General features: G+C 43.4%; 1 protein-coding gene across 2 annotated transcripts in view; it reads right to left on the reverse strand.

Annotated features, from left to right (window-relative positions):
* Positions 1-4,866: 4,866 nt before the first annotated feature.
* rcan2 (regulator of calcineurin 2) overlaps positions 4,867-17,945 on the reverse strand; it is a gene marked incomplete at both ends in the record, with an annotated part of 86,819 nt that continues 73,740 nt past the window's right edge. For both annotated transcript variants that reach the window (XM_084447482.1, XM_084447483.1), the window contains 2 exons: positions 4,867-5,021; positions 13,036-13,207. In XM_084447482.1, the coding sequence (XP_084303608.1) occupies positions 4,867-5,021; positions 13,036-13,207 (327 nt within the window). The remainder of the gene's footprint in view (positions 5,022-13,035; positions 13,208-17,945) is intronic.

Genomic DNA, 17,945 nt, shown 5'->3' on the forward strand with positions numbered 1-17,945 from the left:
CAAAGCTATCCACATGCGCAATGCCCAAATTAATCTGAATGTTTAGGGAAACAAAAACATGTTATTGGTGTCATAATTGAACCCAATTCCAAATTCCAACTCCAAATTCTAAATTCCATGGCTTCCCCCTTTATGATGTCATAATCTATGGAGAGGCCTCTTGGACGCAAACAAAAAGTCACACCCAAGTGGTGAGGTAAGCGGTGCAGGTTTATGAGCAATCTCTACTGCCCTCTAGCGCTGGTGTGCAACGGTATTGGCGACTTCTGATTCGTCTAAATCTCATGCTTTAAACGAACACACATCATGTCACATATAGAAGCGACCGCATTTACGTTTATTCATATTTTTTCTCAATAATTTATTTTGTTTATGTAATTTTGTCAATTTGTTCAGATTTTCACTCACATTCAAATATCTAAGGGATGCAGTTTATAAAGTTTTTGGAATATTCTGTGTTGTTTGAAAACCATGCTTGCCATACACACGAATGGTGGCTGCACTGCTTAAGAACTGAAGATGACATTCATTCACCTTTATTTAGGAAAGTCAACCATGAACCATTTCAAATTTGCAGTGACAACCTGTGCAACAATACAAACTACTGTGGCCTATATATATATATGTACAGTATATATATGTTTGAGTATTATATATAATATTATACATATGTCTACAGACTGTATACAGTATGTATATACATATATATATATATATATATATGTACAGTATATATATGTTTGAGTATTATAATATTATACGTATGTCTATAGACTGTATACAGTATGTATGTATGTATGTATAGTATGTATGTATGTAGCATTTGTGTGTACGTACTGTATGTATTATGTAATATCTAGGCATACTGTTTACAGTATATAGATATTTTGTTCACTTCTTGTAATTTCTCTTGTAATTTTTCTTTGTAATTTTATTTGATCTATTATGTATACTATCTATCTATGTATTCCGCTGTACCTTTCCCACTGCTACTGTAACTTTCCCACTGCTACTGTACCTTTCCCACTGCTACTGTAACTTTCCCACTGCTACTGTACCTTTCCCACTGCTACTGTAACTTTTCCACTGCTACTGTAACTTTTCCACTGCTGAAACCCCATATTTCCCCCACAGGGATTATTAAAGTATATCTTATCTTATTGTACTACAGTTGTTAAAGTACTCGTTGTTGTAATGCAATTGTTTTTGTACTACAATGTTTGTCACTACCACACTCACGGACCTCACACATTCACTCACAAACGCACTCACACACCTCACACAGTCACCCACCAACAGACAATAAAATGGTAGAAATGTGAACCTTACTTGTTTGTGTCTTCATAGCTGGCGCATGACCTCAGTGTGGGCCCTTTGGCTGGTAAACCTCATGACGGGGAGGGGGCTGAGGGCTTGGGTCCTCATTTTGTGGTGGGGTCTTGACTGGTTCTCATTCTTATCAGCTTTGAATATACATCTTGGCAAACATAACAGAATGATGTACAAGGAGGGGACAGATACCTAGTGAAAGTACTATTGGTTGCTAGTAAAAAGACAATAATGAGGGCTTGGTATAAGGTGGAACCCCCAACCAAGGAGCAGTGGTGGGTGTTGTGGAGGAGATTTATGAGATTTATTTATGCATTGTGGATGCAGGAAGGAAAGTTTGAAGGGAGATGGGAAAAATGGATGGATTATAGAAGGAAGTGTGATGATACCACTAATATTCAAATTGTCATATTTGAGTAAGAAAAAAAAGCTGCATGGATGGAAGTACCCATAAGCTGTTATTGTAAGTTTTTATGTTTTATTGTATTGTCGTTGTATGGATGGAAAATGCTAATAAAGATTAAAGTAAATAAGACAAAGAATATGTATCTTGGCTATGCACACACCAACAAGCCAGCCGTCACGCGCAGCGCCTGCCTCCAGTCTAGCCCCTACCCTGCTGTGCGCCAGGATGAATGAGTCATGCGTGGAGCCAGGCCACCGTGCCGCTACACTTGTGATGAGCATGTCACATATGATTTGGGTATTTATAGTGTGCACATTTTTGCGATTCACATAGACGTATTCATTCACTGATGGTGCCCTTATGTGGGTGCAGTCGCCATCGCCGTCACCTCTTTGGAGTTCTATCTCGGCCAGTAGGCCGAGTAGCGCCGGATTCATTTAGGCTCGCATTACGCACAGGAGGACTGTCATTTATATGCTTACCAAACAGCAAACAGGTCCACATGATCACATATTACTGACAATCTAATTGGTCAATTATTGCCGTTTGATGGAGTGCCTGCATTAGGTGTGTGACATATAGCGCGGAAAGGTTTGGGACAGCGCATAGGTTCAGTTTGGGGAACAAATCCATATCGGACCATGAATGAGCCGGTTAGAGGACACGTCTAATCTTGCATTGCGATATATGTTTGTGCTGAATTGGGCTATTAGCCTACATGATTGTGCGTTCAGAAACTGTCGCTCTTCTTCTCTCCATCAAACATTGTAATTCACCGACGCACCACCTGCGTCGCCAGTTCCCCCTGTGTTCAAAAAGGGTGTAGAAAACCGTGTAAATCGGTAGGACAAGTTGAGAGGTGTCCTACAAAAGCGCGTAGAAATTAAGGCGACTAAATTTTCGCCCTTTCGGCTTGATAAATCGCAATGTGGGGGGGGGGGGGAAATGGCGTACGCCTGAAATCGCGAAAAAGACCGTGTAAAATATGGCGTACCTCAATGATAAATGAGGCCCCTGGTGTACACAAGGACGCAGCCAAGGTAGAATGTCTTTATAAAACAAGGACCAGATGATAATCAGAATGATACTTCTACTGAAGGCTAAACATCACTGACTACAACTCAACATCCACCCAGACAACAACCCAAGAACCAGACAGTAGCTAGTGCTTAAAAACCAAACTCTTTTAATATTACCGTAAAACCAGTTCAACTATCTACTTGTACATGGCTAACATGAATATCTGTACAAAAATGCAGTAAAAATAGTATTGATTAATATATACAGATATGTGTCCTTTGTGTAGGCAGGCAGGTAGGTCATACATGTAGAATGACAGGATGATGGTCTCATACAGGTTTTACATGTCATTAAAGATACTATTCATCCAACACAACAGCAGGATGAAAAAAAAAAACATTAACAAAAAATAAAGAAGAAAATACAAATATTTGGACATTAAAATCATATACATAACTGCCAGCCTGTGAGGTGGTTCTAACTGGGTTAGGGACAGGATCAGGATCTAGCTGGGTTAAAGTTAGGGTCAGAGTTAGAGTCAGGGTTAGGTTCTAGTTGGGTTAGAGTTAGGGTCAGGGTCAGATTAGAGGAGCACCTTCTAATCGTAGGTATCCATGGAATCTCAAATGGTTTAGATGACATCTTCAACATCTTCAGTAGCCTAGCTTTAGTCTGACATAGTGTAGGGTTAGGGTCAGCTGTCCATGGAGTTTAGATGACCATCTACAGGACCTTTACTTAGTCTGACATAGTGTGTAACTATGGAAGGGGGCAGTAGTTCGCTGCTTTAGCATCTGTGTGTGGTGGAGAGGGATATTCCACTGGTTTAGACACATGTTCCCCTCTTTGGTCTGGTCCAGTCGGACTGGGTTGTGTCGACATCAGTGTGTTCAGGGCCAGTGTGCTGCCCCGGAAGCGTTGGTCAGTGTTGGTGCCATGTGTGGGACTGGGTTTGGAGGGTCAGTAGTGTGGAGGAGGGCCGTCAGGCTGGTTCAGACGGTTTCTGGGAGGGCAATCAGTACTGGGATGGTTGTCTGGATAAACAACAACAACAACAACAACAAGTCTATAGAAAACCAGGACAACACAAGAACGTCTATAGAAATGGTACTATGCAGTCACAGACCAACTCCACTGGTCTTCTCCTTTTAATCATACATATAGAAGAAAAAAAAAAGTATATATATATATATATATATATATATATATATATATATATATATATATTATTTTTATTTATTTTATTTTTTTTCTACTTTTTTCCCTTCTTTTTTTATATATATTCTCATTTTTTTCTAAATACAGAGATTTAGGAACAAGACACAACAATTCACATTGAGGAAAAATCACAGATATATCAATATCGTTGTACATAATGCTTTATATTGAAGGTGCATGGTTTTAAACATGAAGACTTGCTGTCAAGAGTAGAAGCACTGTTTTCTTCTGTGAGGAACGCCGAGAGAGTGAAGAGGGTGATGTGCTGTGATTGGTCAGAGCCAGGGTGGGTGGGTGTTGTGATTGGTCAGAGACAGGGTGGGCGGGTGCTGTGATTGGTCAGAGCCAGGGTTGGTGGGTGCTGGGATTGGTCAGAGTCAGGGTGGGAGGGTGCTGTGGTGCAGAGGTCATACCCCAGTGAGACGAGGGAGAACCTAACACGTGTTCATCAAAAGCACCAGCCAATCAGAGGCAGAGCTGAGAGGCAGAGCTGAGAGGCAGGCGAGGCACAGCGCTGCCTCTCACTGGTGACTGGTTGACCTGGCAACAGGGTTCAGGGGACACTTCAGGATGGCATGGATGGAGAATGAAAAGAAAAGGACTGTGTGTATGTGTGTGTGTGTGTGTTTGTGTGTAGTGTTGCTAACAGAAAAAAAGATGTGATGTGATGTGAAAGCACATCAACAGGTGTGGTTGGATGGTGTCACCCCCCTCCCTGTGTGCGTGTTGTTTTGCATGTGTGTGTGTGTTTGTGTGTGTGGGGGGGGGGGTCATGATGTCATATTCTCACATTCTCTCCTCCAAAGCACTTTGCCAGGAAGCGTGTGGTGCTGGGGAGTGGGGACAGAGTTCAGTGTGACACCGGCAGGTCTGGCGGGCGCTGGGGATAGAGTTCAGTGTGACACCGGCAGGTCTGGGCGTCGGGTCTGGATGATTTTGGGTTTGGGGCAATTCTTTGGTTCCTCCTCCAGGTCACTGTCGCTGTCGCACACGTGCACCACTACACTGGGGGTGGAGTCTGTCCCTGCGTGTAGCTCATACTTCCCACCTGAGGGAGGGAGGGAGGGAGGGAGGGAGAAAGAGGGAGAGAGAGATGCATGGAGAGAAATAGGGAGGGAGAGAGAGAAAGAGAGATGAGTGGGTGAGGGGAGAGAGATGGAGAGAGAGGGAGGGAGAGAGAAAGAGGATGGGAAGGAGAGAGAGAATATCAGAGAATAGTTACAGGGCCTGAATATATATCTCAGAAAGAGTACACATTTCTCTCCGCAAAGTCTTTCAAATGTCTCACTTTCTAGTTAGCAACCCACATATGTTTCACACTGTCATATAATACAAAGCTGCACTAAGCAAGGTTCGCCGGCCCTGTTGGAATGACAGGGACTGGGTGGCTCAAATCAGCAATGATTACTATGACCTCTAGAGGGCGGTCTCCCTCTAGGAGTGACTGACTAAAGCTGTCATTCTGTGAGGTAAATTCTGCAGAGATGATGATGATGATTTTCTGATCATAATAGCTGTGTGCTCTAGAGGTTAGGGTAAGGGTGTGACTAGGGGCAGAGTAGACGCAGTCAATCTAATCTCTCTGGTTAGAGACCCCTAACAAGGTAATTTGATTAATTTATATAAGATTCACAACACAGACCACACAATTAAGCTTTAAACACATGGTGACTCACTGACCGGACAAATGTCATGAAAATCACCAAACTGTACCTCCTGATTGGCTGGTACTCAAACCTGTCCCTCCTGATTGGCCAGTACGCAAACCTGTACCTCCTGATTGGCCAGTACTCAAACCTGTACCTCCTGATTGGCCAGTACTCTAGCATAACTATAGCCCTAGTACTAAATCATTTTCCAGTTATTTCCCATTACTGGCCAGGTGAGGAGATTAAAATGGCAAAAAGATATATACATATATATATATATATATATATATATATAGTGTGTGTGTGTGTATGTGTGTGTATGAGGGCTGAATCAGAGTGTAACCACGGTAGCAAGGACAGCATTTCAAGGTAGCATAAGCACATGCACGCACACACACACTCTGGGTGAATGGTTTAGAACTCATTATTGCATACAAAAAATTAGAGTGGCCCTCTCTCGAGCTCAGGAGAATACAACATGCAGTCTTATTTACTCTTCCTTTCCCTTTTCCTCCCCTTCCCCCTCTCTCCCTTCTTCTCTCCCTCCCTTCTCTCTCCAGGGGGCTCGTCTCCTCTGCCAACCGCTGGCTGACGTCAGTGCTGCTGCATGCTGACGCTCAGGGTCACAGTCATAAACGGAGGGAGGAGGGAGAGAAAGAGAGGGAGGGAGGCAGAGAGGGAAAGAGAGAGAGGGAGGGAGAGAGAGAGGGGGTAAGGAAAGGGGGAGGAAGGGAAGGATACGGGGCGGGTGAAAGGGAGGGAGGGAGATGGGAAGAGAAAGGAGGTAGCTAGAGCAAATGGAGAGACAGATGAGAGGAACAGACAAGGGCTGATATTGGAGGTAAGGAAGGAAAGAGGGAAGGATGGAGGAATGGAGAGATGCACCAGTGAAAAGGATGAAGGAATAGAGATGGACAGTAGAGGAGGTAAAAGCTGAGAAGCTGAACAGACAGATGGGGGAGCAGGAGAGAGAGATGGAGAGATGAGAAAATGATAGGAAGAAAAGTCACACACAAACTGATGAAAAATGAATGATACCATGTTTACAGTTAAACTGTATTTATGCATGTATGTTTATACAGTACTATTTACATGATGTTAAATAAAGGCTGTTGCTTTTAGCTCCTCCTGTAACTCCTCCTCAAACCTCCTCCTTAAACCTCCTGTAACTCCTCCTGTTTCTGGGAATATCCTGTCAGCTTCGTTGTTTCACAGTAGTCATAGCAACTGAACTTCTTAGGGTCTTGACCCAGATCAGGCTGTCGTCTGTCAGCAAACCAGAACCCTCTCCCAGCCTGGTACGACCATCCTGTTCACGCGAGCTCACATTCTGTTTCACTAACACAGAATGGTCTGGCCTTCGCCTCCTTGAGAGCGATTTCCCCAAAATCCAGACCATACTGGGCCAATCAGGGACTGCGTTTTAACTGCTGTTCTGTACCACAGTGAGCCCGATTGGTTCGTGTACTTGGTGACGTAAAATACAGGCTGCCGCCGGCTGCCGCTCGCTAAACAAACATGGCAGCTCCCGAAGCAACGAGTGGTAACGTTAATGTTAGAAGAATAAATGCAGCTATAAGTGCAGTTATTGCAGAAATAGCCTCAATCACAACACTTAAACAAGAACAAGAGTATGAACTAGCGGAGTTTCTCGGTGAAAAAGACGTTTTTGCCGTTCTTCCGACTGGATTTGGCAAAAGTTTGATCCATCAGCTTGCTCCGTTTAAAAGAATGCTGATGGGCTGAAGGTGTTGTGTCTGTCAAGGCAAGTATAAGTGGGGAGAGAGAGAGAGAGAGAAGGATAGGGATAGAGAGGGTGAGAGGGGGGGCCAGAGAGATCTCTGAGGATGACCAGTTGAGAGTCAGTTATGATACCAAACTATGTTGTGTAATTTGCTCGTATATCATCCTCAGATACCTTGTGTCTAGTGCTAAATGTAGCCCAGGTAGACAGGAAGTGACATTCAACATTCCTCTCAAAATGGCTCCTGTATTGACCTGAGACAGCATCAACACCTGACAAGGGGAGGGGAAAAGAGGTAGATGGGGAAAGGTGGAGAGAGAGAGTCAAAGAGAGAAAAAGTGAACAGCCAAGTGATAGCCACTGATAGGCTAGTCCAGAGAGATGCAAGTGCTGGGAACCAGGAAGTAGGCTCTGAACTCAGGAAGCTAATGACCTGATTGGCTGCTGAGGCAGAGAGGAGCTAGAATAGGCAGGATGTCCAGAGTCTGGGAAACATCTGCTGTAGTGAGGAAGTGGTGCGTGTTGCCAGGGGGCCAGATGGACTAGGGGCTGGCTAATATAACACCATCCCACTCCTTCAGACATGCAGCATTCTGACAGGCTAGTACTGTAGGCCTGTCTACTCCATGAAGATTATGTTACAGCACATATTGGTTGGTTTTTGAATACAGGCTCAGTGTTTTCAGCTTATGAGTTGTCGTTGATAATTTTTTCATCCTAGCATTTGTGCACTCAAAGATAAGAGGCAGTGAGTGCAGCGATATCAGGTGTTACTGAAACAGACATATCCTGACCTCAGATGACCTTCAGCTCAGGCCTGATGGAAGTAACCAGATAGATTGTTATTGACATAGAAACTGATTCCCTCTCTCAGACAGATGAACACACAAACATCACTATCATTCAAACAACGCTAATATCGCTGCCACCCTCCTGTCATGCCATCACCACGGAGATGGCAGCGGCCAGGTCTCAGAGGAGTGTTGCATGACTCTGAGCGACTGCTCTGCTTATCGGTTGGCAGCTGGTGAATATTAGCAGTTAGCTACAATCTGCTAGGCTTAACATGTTGACATTCAACTCATACAGCAGCTAGCGAGAGTCAGCAATGTCAGCGGTCTCTCCCCTGTTGAGTTCTTCATCCTGGTTGGCATGGTGATGCATGGTCTTTTGTGGAGAATGTCACACTCTGAAGACGGGGGCTAGATGTAACCGTCCTGAAGACGGGGGATGGAGGGTGGGGGGTTTAGATGAAACAGCTCTGGAGACTGGGCTTTAGATGTAGCAGCTCTGGAGACGGGGTTAGATGGAATAGCTCTGAAAGACATACAATAGTGAGCCCTTGGGAGTAGTAATCATACACGCGGGATCTCAACGCACTGTCTGCGTCATTCTGCACCACTGCTCGCATGCCCATAGAGGGAGTAGTAATACTACCCATTGACCCATTGCTGTACTGTAGCTCATCTGGCACATTAGATGAGCTTACCTTGATCTCAAAATCCTTGTTCTCCATCTGGTTGTAATTTAATTATGACAAACACAGCCTATCTATCTACAGTATCTATCTCTGTAACTGACGTTGGGTCTATGTCTGTTAACTCAAATGGAACAAGGTGTCGGGACAAGTAGAGGTTTAACTCTGAAAGATGTACAGTAGTGAGCCCTTGGGGGTAGTAATCTTACCTGCGGGATCTCAACACACTGTCTGCGTTATTCTGCACCACCGCTCGCATGCCCATAGAGGGAGTAGTAATACTACTCATTGACCCTGTAGCCTTGTCTGGCACATTAGATGAGCTTACCTTGATCTCAAAATCCTTGTTCTCCGTCTGGTTGTAATTTAATTATTACGAACTTAGCCTATCTATCTACAGTATCTGTCTCTGTACTTTAACTGACGTCGGGTCTATGTTGGTTAACTCAAATGGAACAAGTTATCGGGACAAGTAGAGGCTTAACACAGTAGGCTAGCTAACGGAGCTAACTAGCTAGCTAGCTAGACTAGCTATGCACCGTACACAAACACCATCCATGTGACACAGGGGTCAGACGTCAAGGGTCATTGGTCAGCTAGCTACATGTAGCTACCAGTTAGCTACCAGCTATGTGGACAGAGGCTGATCGAAATTGGACCCAGGAGTGTTCTCATATGGAATGAGTCATCAGGACGAGTAAGCTAGCTAACGGAGCTAGCTAGAGCTGTGTTTGAAATGGTTCACTCACTCCCTATTCCCCATGTAGTGTTACCCATATAGTGAACAACATAGGGAGCGATTAAAGGGTTTTTGGACACTACATGGAACATCATTGCATCAGATATTCATGGACGCAAGCAAGCAGATGCGCCCAGCATCATGTAAACAACCCGAGCACTGATGGCAGCAGGTTGAAATATCAGGTAGTATTCAGTTTCTACGTTCAATTAAATGATAAATCCCAAATAAATGGTTGCAATTCTAATGATGTGCAAGTGTGATTTTGTCAACTTTTGTGCTGTCTGCTCATAGCAAGCTGTGAAGTTGCACAATAAGACCGTCATAGCCAGTTAACTCACAAGCTCATGACAGCAGCTTCCATAATATTAATGGTAGCTGTCGGTGGCTAAAGCAATTAGCTAACGTTACAATTCCTGTAGCTATTTTGATGCTGTTGATGCTGTTGTATTTCACAGGGAAATCCTGTGGGATTTCAGCCAGGCGTTATTTCATTTCAGTGATGTAACCTACCACCGCAAGGTGGTGTCTTTGAGCAGATTTAGCAGGCTTGGCTCATAGTGTATTTCTCCTATAGTCTACCAATGATCATTGCATCATTAAATTTCACACATTATATGAAGGCCATGATGCACAGCATTAGATGAGTGCCTTCTTCTCAAACTCATATTTTTCTCCTTCTGGATGTAATTTAATAATGACAAACGTATCTATCTATCAATTCAACATCGGGTAACACTGTTCAATAGCCTAGCTCAGTTGATATAGAGCAAGCCTCCGATATGAGCCTACCCCAATGAACTTGCAATTTACCATTTTTGCATTTTGTTCATATAATGTCATTAAATGTAATGTAAATACATTATTATCCCAAGTTGTCTTGTGGTACTATTTCTGGGGCCTATTATGAATAGCCTGATATATTTGGCAAGCAGACACATTTTCACATGACACAGCCACATATCACCAGCCTACCCTATGGCAAAAAATACAATGTATATATGTTACGGGGAATGTGAGCTTTTCCCGGTTATTGCGCACATTCCCCGACCTCGCGGGGAATGTAGGAGAAACATGTGCGTTTCTCACATCTCCCGGGTAATGTGCACATTCCCCGACCTTGCGGGAGATGTGAGAAATTGGTTAGTATTTCTCACATCTCCCGCAAGGTCGGGGATTGTGCACATTAACCGGGAAATGCTTACAATTCCTGACCTTGCAGTAAATCTAGCAAAGTCCAACCGTATGCAAAACCTCTGCGCAGTCGGGTGGTGGGAGAGGGCTCGTGCGCTTAGAACGAGAGGCGCTTGACATTTTGCCCATGGTTTTCGAATACATAGCATCAATTGCATTAATGGAAACATTAAATTGGGTCTAATTATACATGTGTTGAAAGTTAAGATAATTAGCCTACAAGCCGCGAGGCTACGCAACACAATAAGCAAAACAATCTCACTGTTTCACTCGTCCCACTCATCTGTTTCACTCGCCCCGCACGGCAGGGACAAGAGAAACAATTGTTAATGCATTGTTAATGCACATCTTCTGTTCTCGGCCGTCTTGAATTGAACTGTTACACCACAGAACGAAACTTACAACTAATAGGTTAGTTAAGGACATGTACAAGTTGTTTGTCATCAAAAAATGTAATCTCCATCTTTATTAATTTCTGTGTAAATCTGATCAAACCAAAAAGTGTTTCATTCGTCCCGGTCCTACCCTACAGTTAATAACAGTCTGTGGTCTACCTTGAACAGTTATATAGCCTATGCTGCACACAGTGTAAGTATACTTACTATACCATACTATAGTATTAGGAGGATAGGCCTACACTGGTGATCAAGTTAACAAACGCAAAAGGAACATTGCAACAACAGGAAGGTGGGAACCTCCAAAGGAACCCTACACGTTAGCTAGCCGAAAGACAGACGAAAAGACGAAAAATCTCTCACAGGTGTGCGCCAGTAACGTTAGCCCAACTACCGTGGGTGCCTCTTATGGTGCACGCCATCTGAGGCGTCACATAAGCCCTCTCCCACCACCCGGCTGCGCAGAAGTTTTGCATACGGTTGCGCTTTCCTAGATTTACCGCAAGTTCGGGAATTGTAAGCATTTCCCGGTTAATGTGCACAATCTCCGACCATACGGGAGATGTGAGAAATACTAACCAATTTCTCACATCTCCCGCAAGGTCGGGGAATGTGCACATTACCCGGGAGATGTGAGAAACGCACATGTTTCTCCTACATTCCCCGCGAGGTCGGGGAATGTGTGCAATACCCGGGAAAAGCTCACATTCCCGTTTTCTCACATTGACCGTAACATATATATTGCAAAAGCCTCGTCTATGTCTCATATGTGTAACATAAATGGGTATTTTCCAATTGTTTGCAATTATCGGAGTACACAGGTTGTTGGTGTAAGAGTAATTCCGCATTAGATTTTGAGTCGGCTACTTGTTAGACAGCCTTAGAAATCTTAAAATAAAAGCGAAATTAATCTTACACCAATCAATCAATGCTATGGCTAAGTACTAGCTATGCTATGGCCCATGCGATTTTCCTGTGAAATACCACGATGGTGAAATGCTACAGCACTGATAAGTGCTAGAATCTCCTCACTGTAACAGCTCTGGAGGTCGAGGGTTAGATATAAGAGCCCTGGATTCGGGGTTAGATGTAACATCTCTGGATATGGGGTTAGATGTAACCGCTCTGGAGACGGGGGTTAGATGTAGCATCTCTGGAGACGTGGGGTTAGATGTTCTGTAGCAGCTCTGGAGACAGTGAGTTAGATGTACAGTAGCAGTGTCTCTGCAGCTGCTGTCTGAACCATGTCTTGACGATGGTGAGCGATGTGTCAGATGGGTAGAGTCTGTTAGGAGTGCTTCTCAAATCCAGACTGATATTAGACTGGTGAGATGTTATATTGTACATGTGAGCCCATAGCAAGGTCATACTTTATTATATCAGGTAACAGGTAGCAGTTCACAGCTGTCACATGCCAGACCTACAGTACTAGCATTTATCTACTGTACACTGCCATATCTCAGACCACGCCCAAAGGTAGGAGAATGAAAGGAAGGAAGGAAGGAAGGAAGGAAGGAAGGAAGGAAGGAAGGAAGGAAGGAAGGAAGGAAGGAAGCCAGTCAGCCAGCCAGCCAGCCAGCCAGCCAGCCAGCCAGAAGAGTCTTCTGAGTACTGTGGTATTACATAACTGTGGAGAGTCTGGTCTGAGCACGGCTGTGGTCTAAATGGACTAGTATAGGGTTAGGTCAGGGAAGTGGTCTATATGGACTAGGGTTAGGTCAGGAATGTGGTCTAGATGATACACGAAAGAAAGTAGGAGGGAGAGATTGAAAGAATAAGAACGAAAGAAGGAAGGAAGATAAGACAGAAAAAAGAAGACTCTCACCAGGTCCTAGAGAAAGGGTTAGGGTTAGAAGAGTCTCACCAGGTCCTAGCTTGGCAACAGCATAGAGGAGGTCATAGTTGATAACGGGCGTGGCCTCGTCGATCTGCTGCCAGCCAATGGGAGGCGAGCCGGGCGGAGAGATGAGGAACTGTTTGGATGGCTGGGGCGGGGCCAGGTGCAGGTTATCACTCTCCGACACTGGGTTCTGGACCTGAGGGGGGTAGGAACAACTCAGGACAATGGAATTCACACAGCCTTGGTGGGTGTGTTATGTAAGTAAGTAAGTAAAACTTTATTTATAGAGCGCTCTTCTCAGCACGAGTGCACAGAGTGCTTTACAGTGGAGAATTAAAATATACATACAGTTCACAGCTCCAAAATCAAAATAGAAAAAAAAATTATGACAACATGGGGGGGGGGGGGGGGTCAATAGTTGGGCTACAGATCGTCAAAAGCCTGTCTGAACAGGTGGGTCTTCAAGAGTTTTTTTTAAAAGAGTTCTCAGAAGTTGAGGCTCTCAGGTCCTGGGGTAGGGCATTCCAGAGCCTGTACATGCTACAGCTATAATAAATAATCCCAGAAGCTCTTCCAGAGTCTCTCCATGCTCGCCATGTGAGCCAATTGTACCACTCTCAGATTGTACCACTCTCAGGTCCTCTGGCACTGAGCTTTTAATGGTCCCTAGAGCCAGGACTAAGAGGCATGGGGAGGCAGCTTTTAGTTTGTATGCCCCCAGCCTTTGGAAGACCCTGCCAGAGGACCTCAGAATGTCTGAGACTGTGGTAATTTTTAAGCGAGATCTTAAAAAATACCGTCATAGGGCTGACGATGGTCTGATGACCGAAACATTCCTTTTTTATTTTATAATCACCTTGTCACTTTTTGCATTTGTAGAATAAATACCCTATTTTTTTGCATCCGAATGCCTCATCTGTTGCTAGTGTGTGAGACTTTTTCACTTTTATGTTGGGACCATTCATCTAGCTTCACACACCTTCTCCAAACGTTTGTAAGCCTGAGCCGATAAGCGCAAACTTTCTGTGCCATTTTTGACCTCATTTAAGTTTTGGTAATGACCCTGATGGTGGGGTTGAATTGGCCATGGTCATGTAAGGAATAACGTATTGCCAGCTGGTCGTTATCAAAAAATAAGAGGCCGACTTTGTTTGGAACAGTGCATTAGTTTTGCACTTTAGGGCTCTTATTCTTCGATAATGACTGGCTGGCCATATGTTATCCCGCTTATTACACGGCTATTTACCAGTGACATTAATACATATAGACAAAATATTGATTGGAAATTTGATTCCAACCTCCCGGTCTACCGGACAAGCTTAAAAAACTTATTTTTTTTGTTTGAGCCTGCTATCTGGTTACTGGTGGGATTTTCATTACAGTACTGTGGGCCTACTTACATTTAAATCTGTCCTAATAAACATGTACTGTATCCTACTGTGAATAAAAACAGAACTGTATGTAGACCTACATGTTGCCTGTAGGCTGTAGCCTACTGTCACGTTTAATTTCTTTGTTACTTTAATGTCGAGCGCAAAACGCAAACGAGTCTGCTGCGCGAGAGCTGCATTCCGTGGTAGCCAGAAAGCGCGTCAGCAACCTGAAGCAGAGGAGCATGTTGTAAGCATGTAGATTAGCCTACTAGGCCTACTGTATTTGTTAAATAATAGCCTACAGCCTATAGCTGTTAGCCTACATCGGTTGTTTTAGAGACTTTCCTTTAGGCTGCAATAGCCTAAGACAAGACAGCTTGTCTGTCAATTCATTTATTTATTTATTGATTATTATTTGCTCTAATTGTTCTAATGTTGGGTTGTTTTTAGTCTATACCATTTTGTTCTGCGAATACAGTAGCCTATCGATGCAGCGTAGGCCTCATTTGAGAATAAAGTACTGTATTTGATCAAAGCATGCACTCAAGTGGAAATTCGTTTATTTTATTATAGGCTACAGTAACTGTAGGCCTATTATAGGCTAGGCTGTATGAGTTTAGTTGGCTATTTGATTGCAATTTTGATGCATTTTCACAAGTAATTAAGGGTATTTATTAGTCTATTATGAGTCTATATGAAACAAGTATACCACTTATTGAATTTGGTGCATTTTAACATATGTTTCAGTCATCCGGACATTTCAGAGATACGAACGCGTTGGGTTCGGATAAGTGGGGTCCTACTGTATAGTGGAAAAAAATAGCAGTTGGCTTCAGCTATAGGCTATCAACCATCACCGCTGCTGCTTGGCTCTGTATCAATATCGCAACATTAATAGCTACATTACTTGTTAAAATGACATTGTACATTTCCGTTGCAAGTGAAGTTTAAGGCTAAATGGGATGTTGGAGCGAGAAGTTGACAGCCAAACTAATCTGTCTTTGTCGTTGTGCTGTTGAGCATAAACGCGAGGCTTGGACCAGTGGATGCAGGGGGATGCACGCTTCACATACCACGATGCAACAAACCGAAACGGCAAACTTCTTGTGGCCCTTCTGACAGAACATGAGCTACTGGCTGCAAAAACCCTGTTCCAGAAAAGAAGAGGAAAGAGATGGACCTTCCAGGACCGGGCTTCCGGTACGTTTAGCCTGCTAGTCTACATACTGGTAAGGCACAAGTGGAGGAACTCAGTCACAAATGCAGAACCTTACAGCATGTTCAGCACTGTGGGCTCAGAGCACCAAGTGGTTTTCATGATGGTGAGGCTGAGCTTGAGGGTCCCCAAGCTAAACCTGAAGACCCGGCATGACTGGAAGACTTTCTCAGTAAGGAAAGGCAAGGCAAGTTTATTTGTATAGCACATTTCAGCAACAAGGAAATTCAAAGTACTTTACATGAGAGATTAAAAGCATCAAGACAAAGTGCAAGAAACACAAACAGTCATATAAAACGAAGTACAAAAAAAGGACATTTAAAACAAAATGCAGGAAAAATAAAAAAAACAGGAATAAAAGTTACCGTGCAGTGTATGAATGAATAATTTGATTTAATAAAAAGCAGTGGCAAAAAGTCTTGATTTGAAAGAACTGAGAGTTGCAGCAGACCTGCAGTTTTCTGGAAGTTAATACAAATACCTGTGTATCTATTTGATTTTGGGCACGAAAAAACTGTTGTTTCTTTGCTGTGTAGTTAGGCCAGGCATATTATATTTCCATAGCTATACCATAGGCTGTTTATATTGCCTATAGGTATTTGTTTTTTAATTACAGTGGCACTTTTTGTTAAAAGGACTACGCCTATTTGACTGTATTTGCTATACTAAAAACAAAAATACAAATGAAAATAAATGATTGATAAAAACAGTTGTTTCTTTGCTGTGCGGATGTTGTGGATATTTTAGCTATCAAAACAATCAAAGAATGAGAAGTCTTGGTTTTCTGTTTAAAGTAAGCAATTTTAATTAACGAATCGGACACCTTTTCTGTGCAAGTATTTATTATTTAATACAGGCCTATTATTATTACATATTTTTTATAGTAACATTTCAAGGAGACTAATCTGATAGCCTATTCAACCAAATTATAGAACTTTTGTTTAGGCTACAAGAACTTGGCCTATTAAGATATTGTGTTCTCAGCTCCGGAATTTCGGCTAAGACAGCCTAGGCCTACAGAAAGACAAAATAACATTTCCAGGCATAAAAAAGAATAGGCCTAGATATTAAAATGAAACTACGGAGCTCAAAGTAAATAAAAAAAATAAAAAGCTCCAAGGCTTCGGCAAATATTTTCAGAAAAGCTCCGAAGCCTAAAAAAAGGTATTCGACACAGCCCTACTGAGGTCATCACCTATAACACCCTGGACCATCTGCCCCTAATGACAGCTGAAGGTACTGCTCTGAAGGAAGTTGAGGACGTTGACCCAAATACCTGGGCTCTTTGGTCAACTCAATGAAGCAGGACCTCAAAGAAAGGAAGGAGCTCACATAGAGCGCTCTAAATGGCATGAGCGACGTGTGGAAATCCAACCTCCCCTGTGAAACCATGCTCCACTTATTCGATGCCACCGTGGATGCCATTCTCCTGTAAGGCTGTGAGTGCTGGACCCTGAGCCACTCCCCACAGAGGTCGCTGGACGGATGCTACACCAGAATGCTACGAGTGGCACTGGACATAATGCGCATGGAGAGAGGCCAAAGGTGAGTGGGAAGATAGCAGCAAGGAGAATGAGGCTGACTGGGCACTGCTACAGACACTGTGAGCTTCCGGCCAGCAGCTGGTGTTATGGGAGCCATTTCCATGGTGCGGACGCAAGTCGCAAAGACGTCCTACCAAGACATTCGTGGACATAATTAAGATGGATGTGGAAGTGGAGACCACCAATGAGATTGCCAGGTGTATGGAGGACCGGGATAACTAGAGATGAAGATGGGAGGCCCATCTGTGGACGACCTGATGATGATGATGATGATGATGATAATAAAGACAACCTATCAGACAGCTTCATACATACTTGAGACAACCTATTAGACAGCTTCATACAGTACATGCTTGACATTTAGTGTAACAATGTAGCAATATCCTCCATGACAGTAGTAGGCTAACTAGGCCTACACTTTTTCTTTAGCCAGTGACGACAATAACGACAGTTGGAGTGTTGCCCCTAGCAGGGATGAATATTGCTCCATTGCCCCTAATGTCGTCAGTTGTTGAGAAATAATTGAATTGAATAATTGACCGTAAAATGTGTCAGAATCGAGTATTTCAGAGAGCCATGTACTAAGATTGGATATTTATAGAATTACTGTAATTCCACAAACCAATCATAAATATCCACGTCAGTTGTCCCACGCCAACACTGTTGGGTTGTTGCTGTGAAATGATCTAACTAGAGTGACAGCAACTGGTGATCTGGTCCCTAAGTAGGGCAACATCATTGTTCAGTTTTTTAAAGATCATCAAAATGCAGATTGCAAGCTTTCAAATGACATGCATCTAC

Source organism: Borostomias antarcticus (genome assembly GCF_949987555.1).
Source record: "Borostomias antarcticus genome assembly, chromosome: 12".
In the NCBI taxonomy this organism is placed as follows: domain Eukaryota; kingdom Metazoa; phylum Chordata; class Actinopteri; order Stomiiformes; family Stomiidae; genus Borostomias; species Borostomias antarcticus.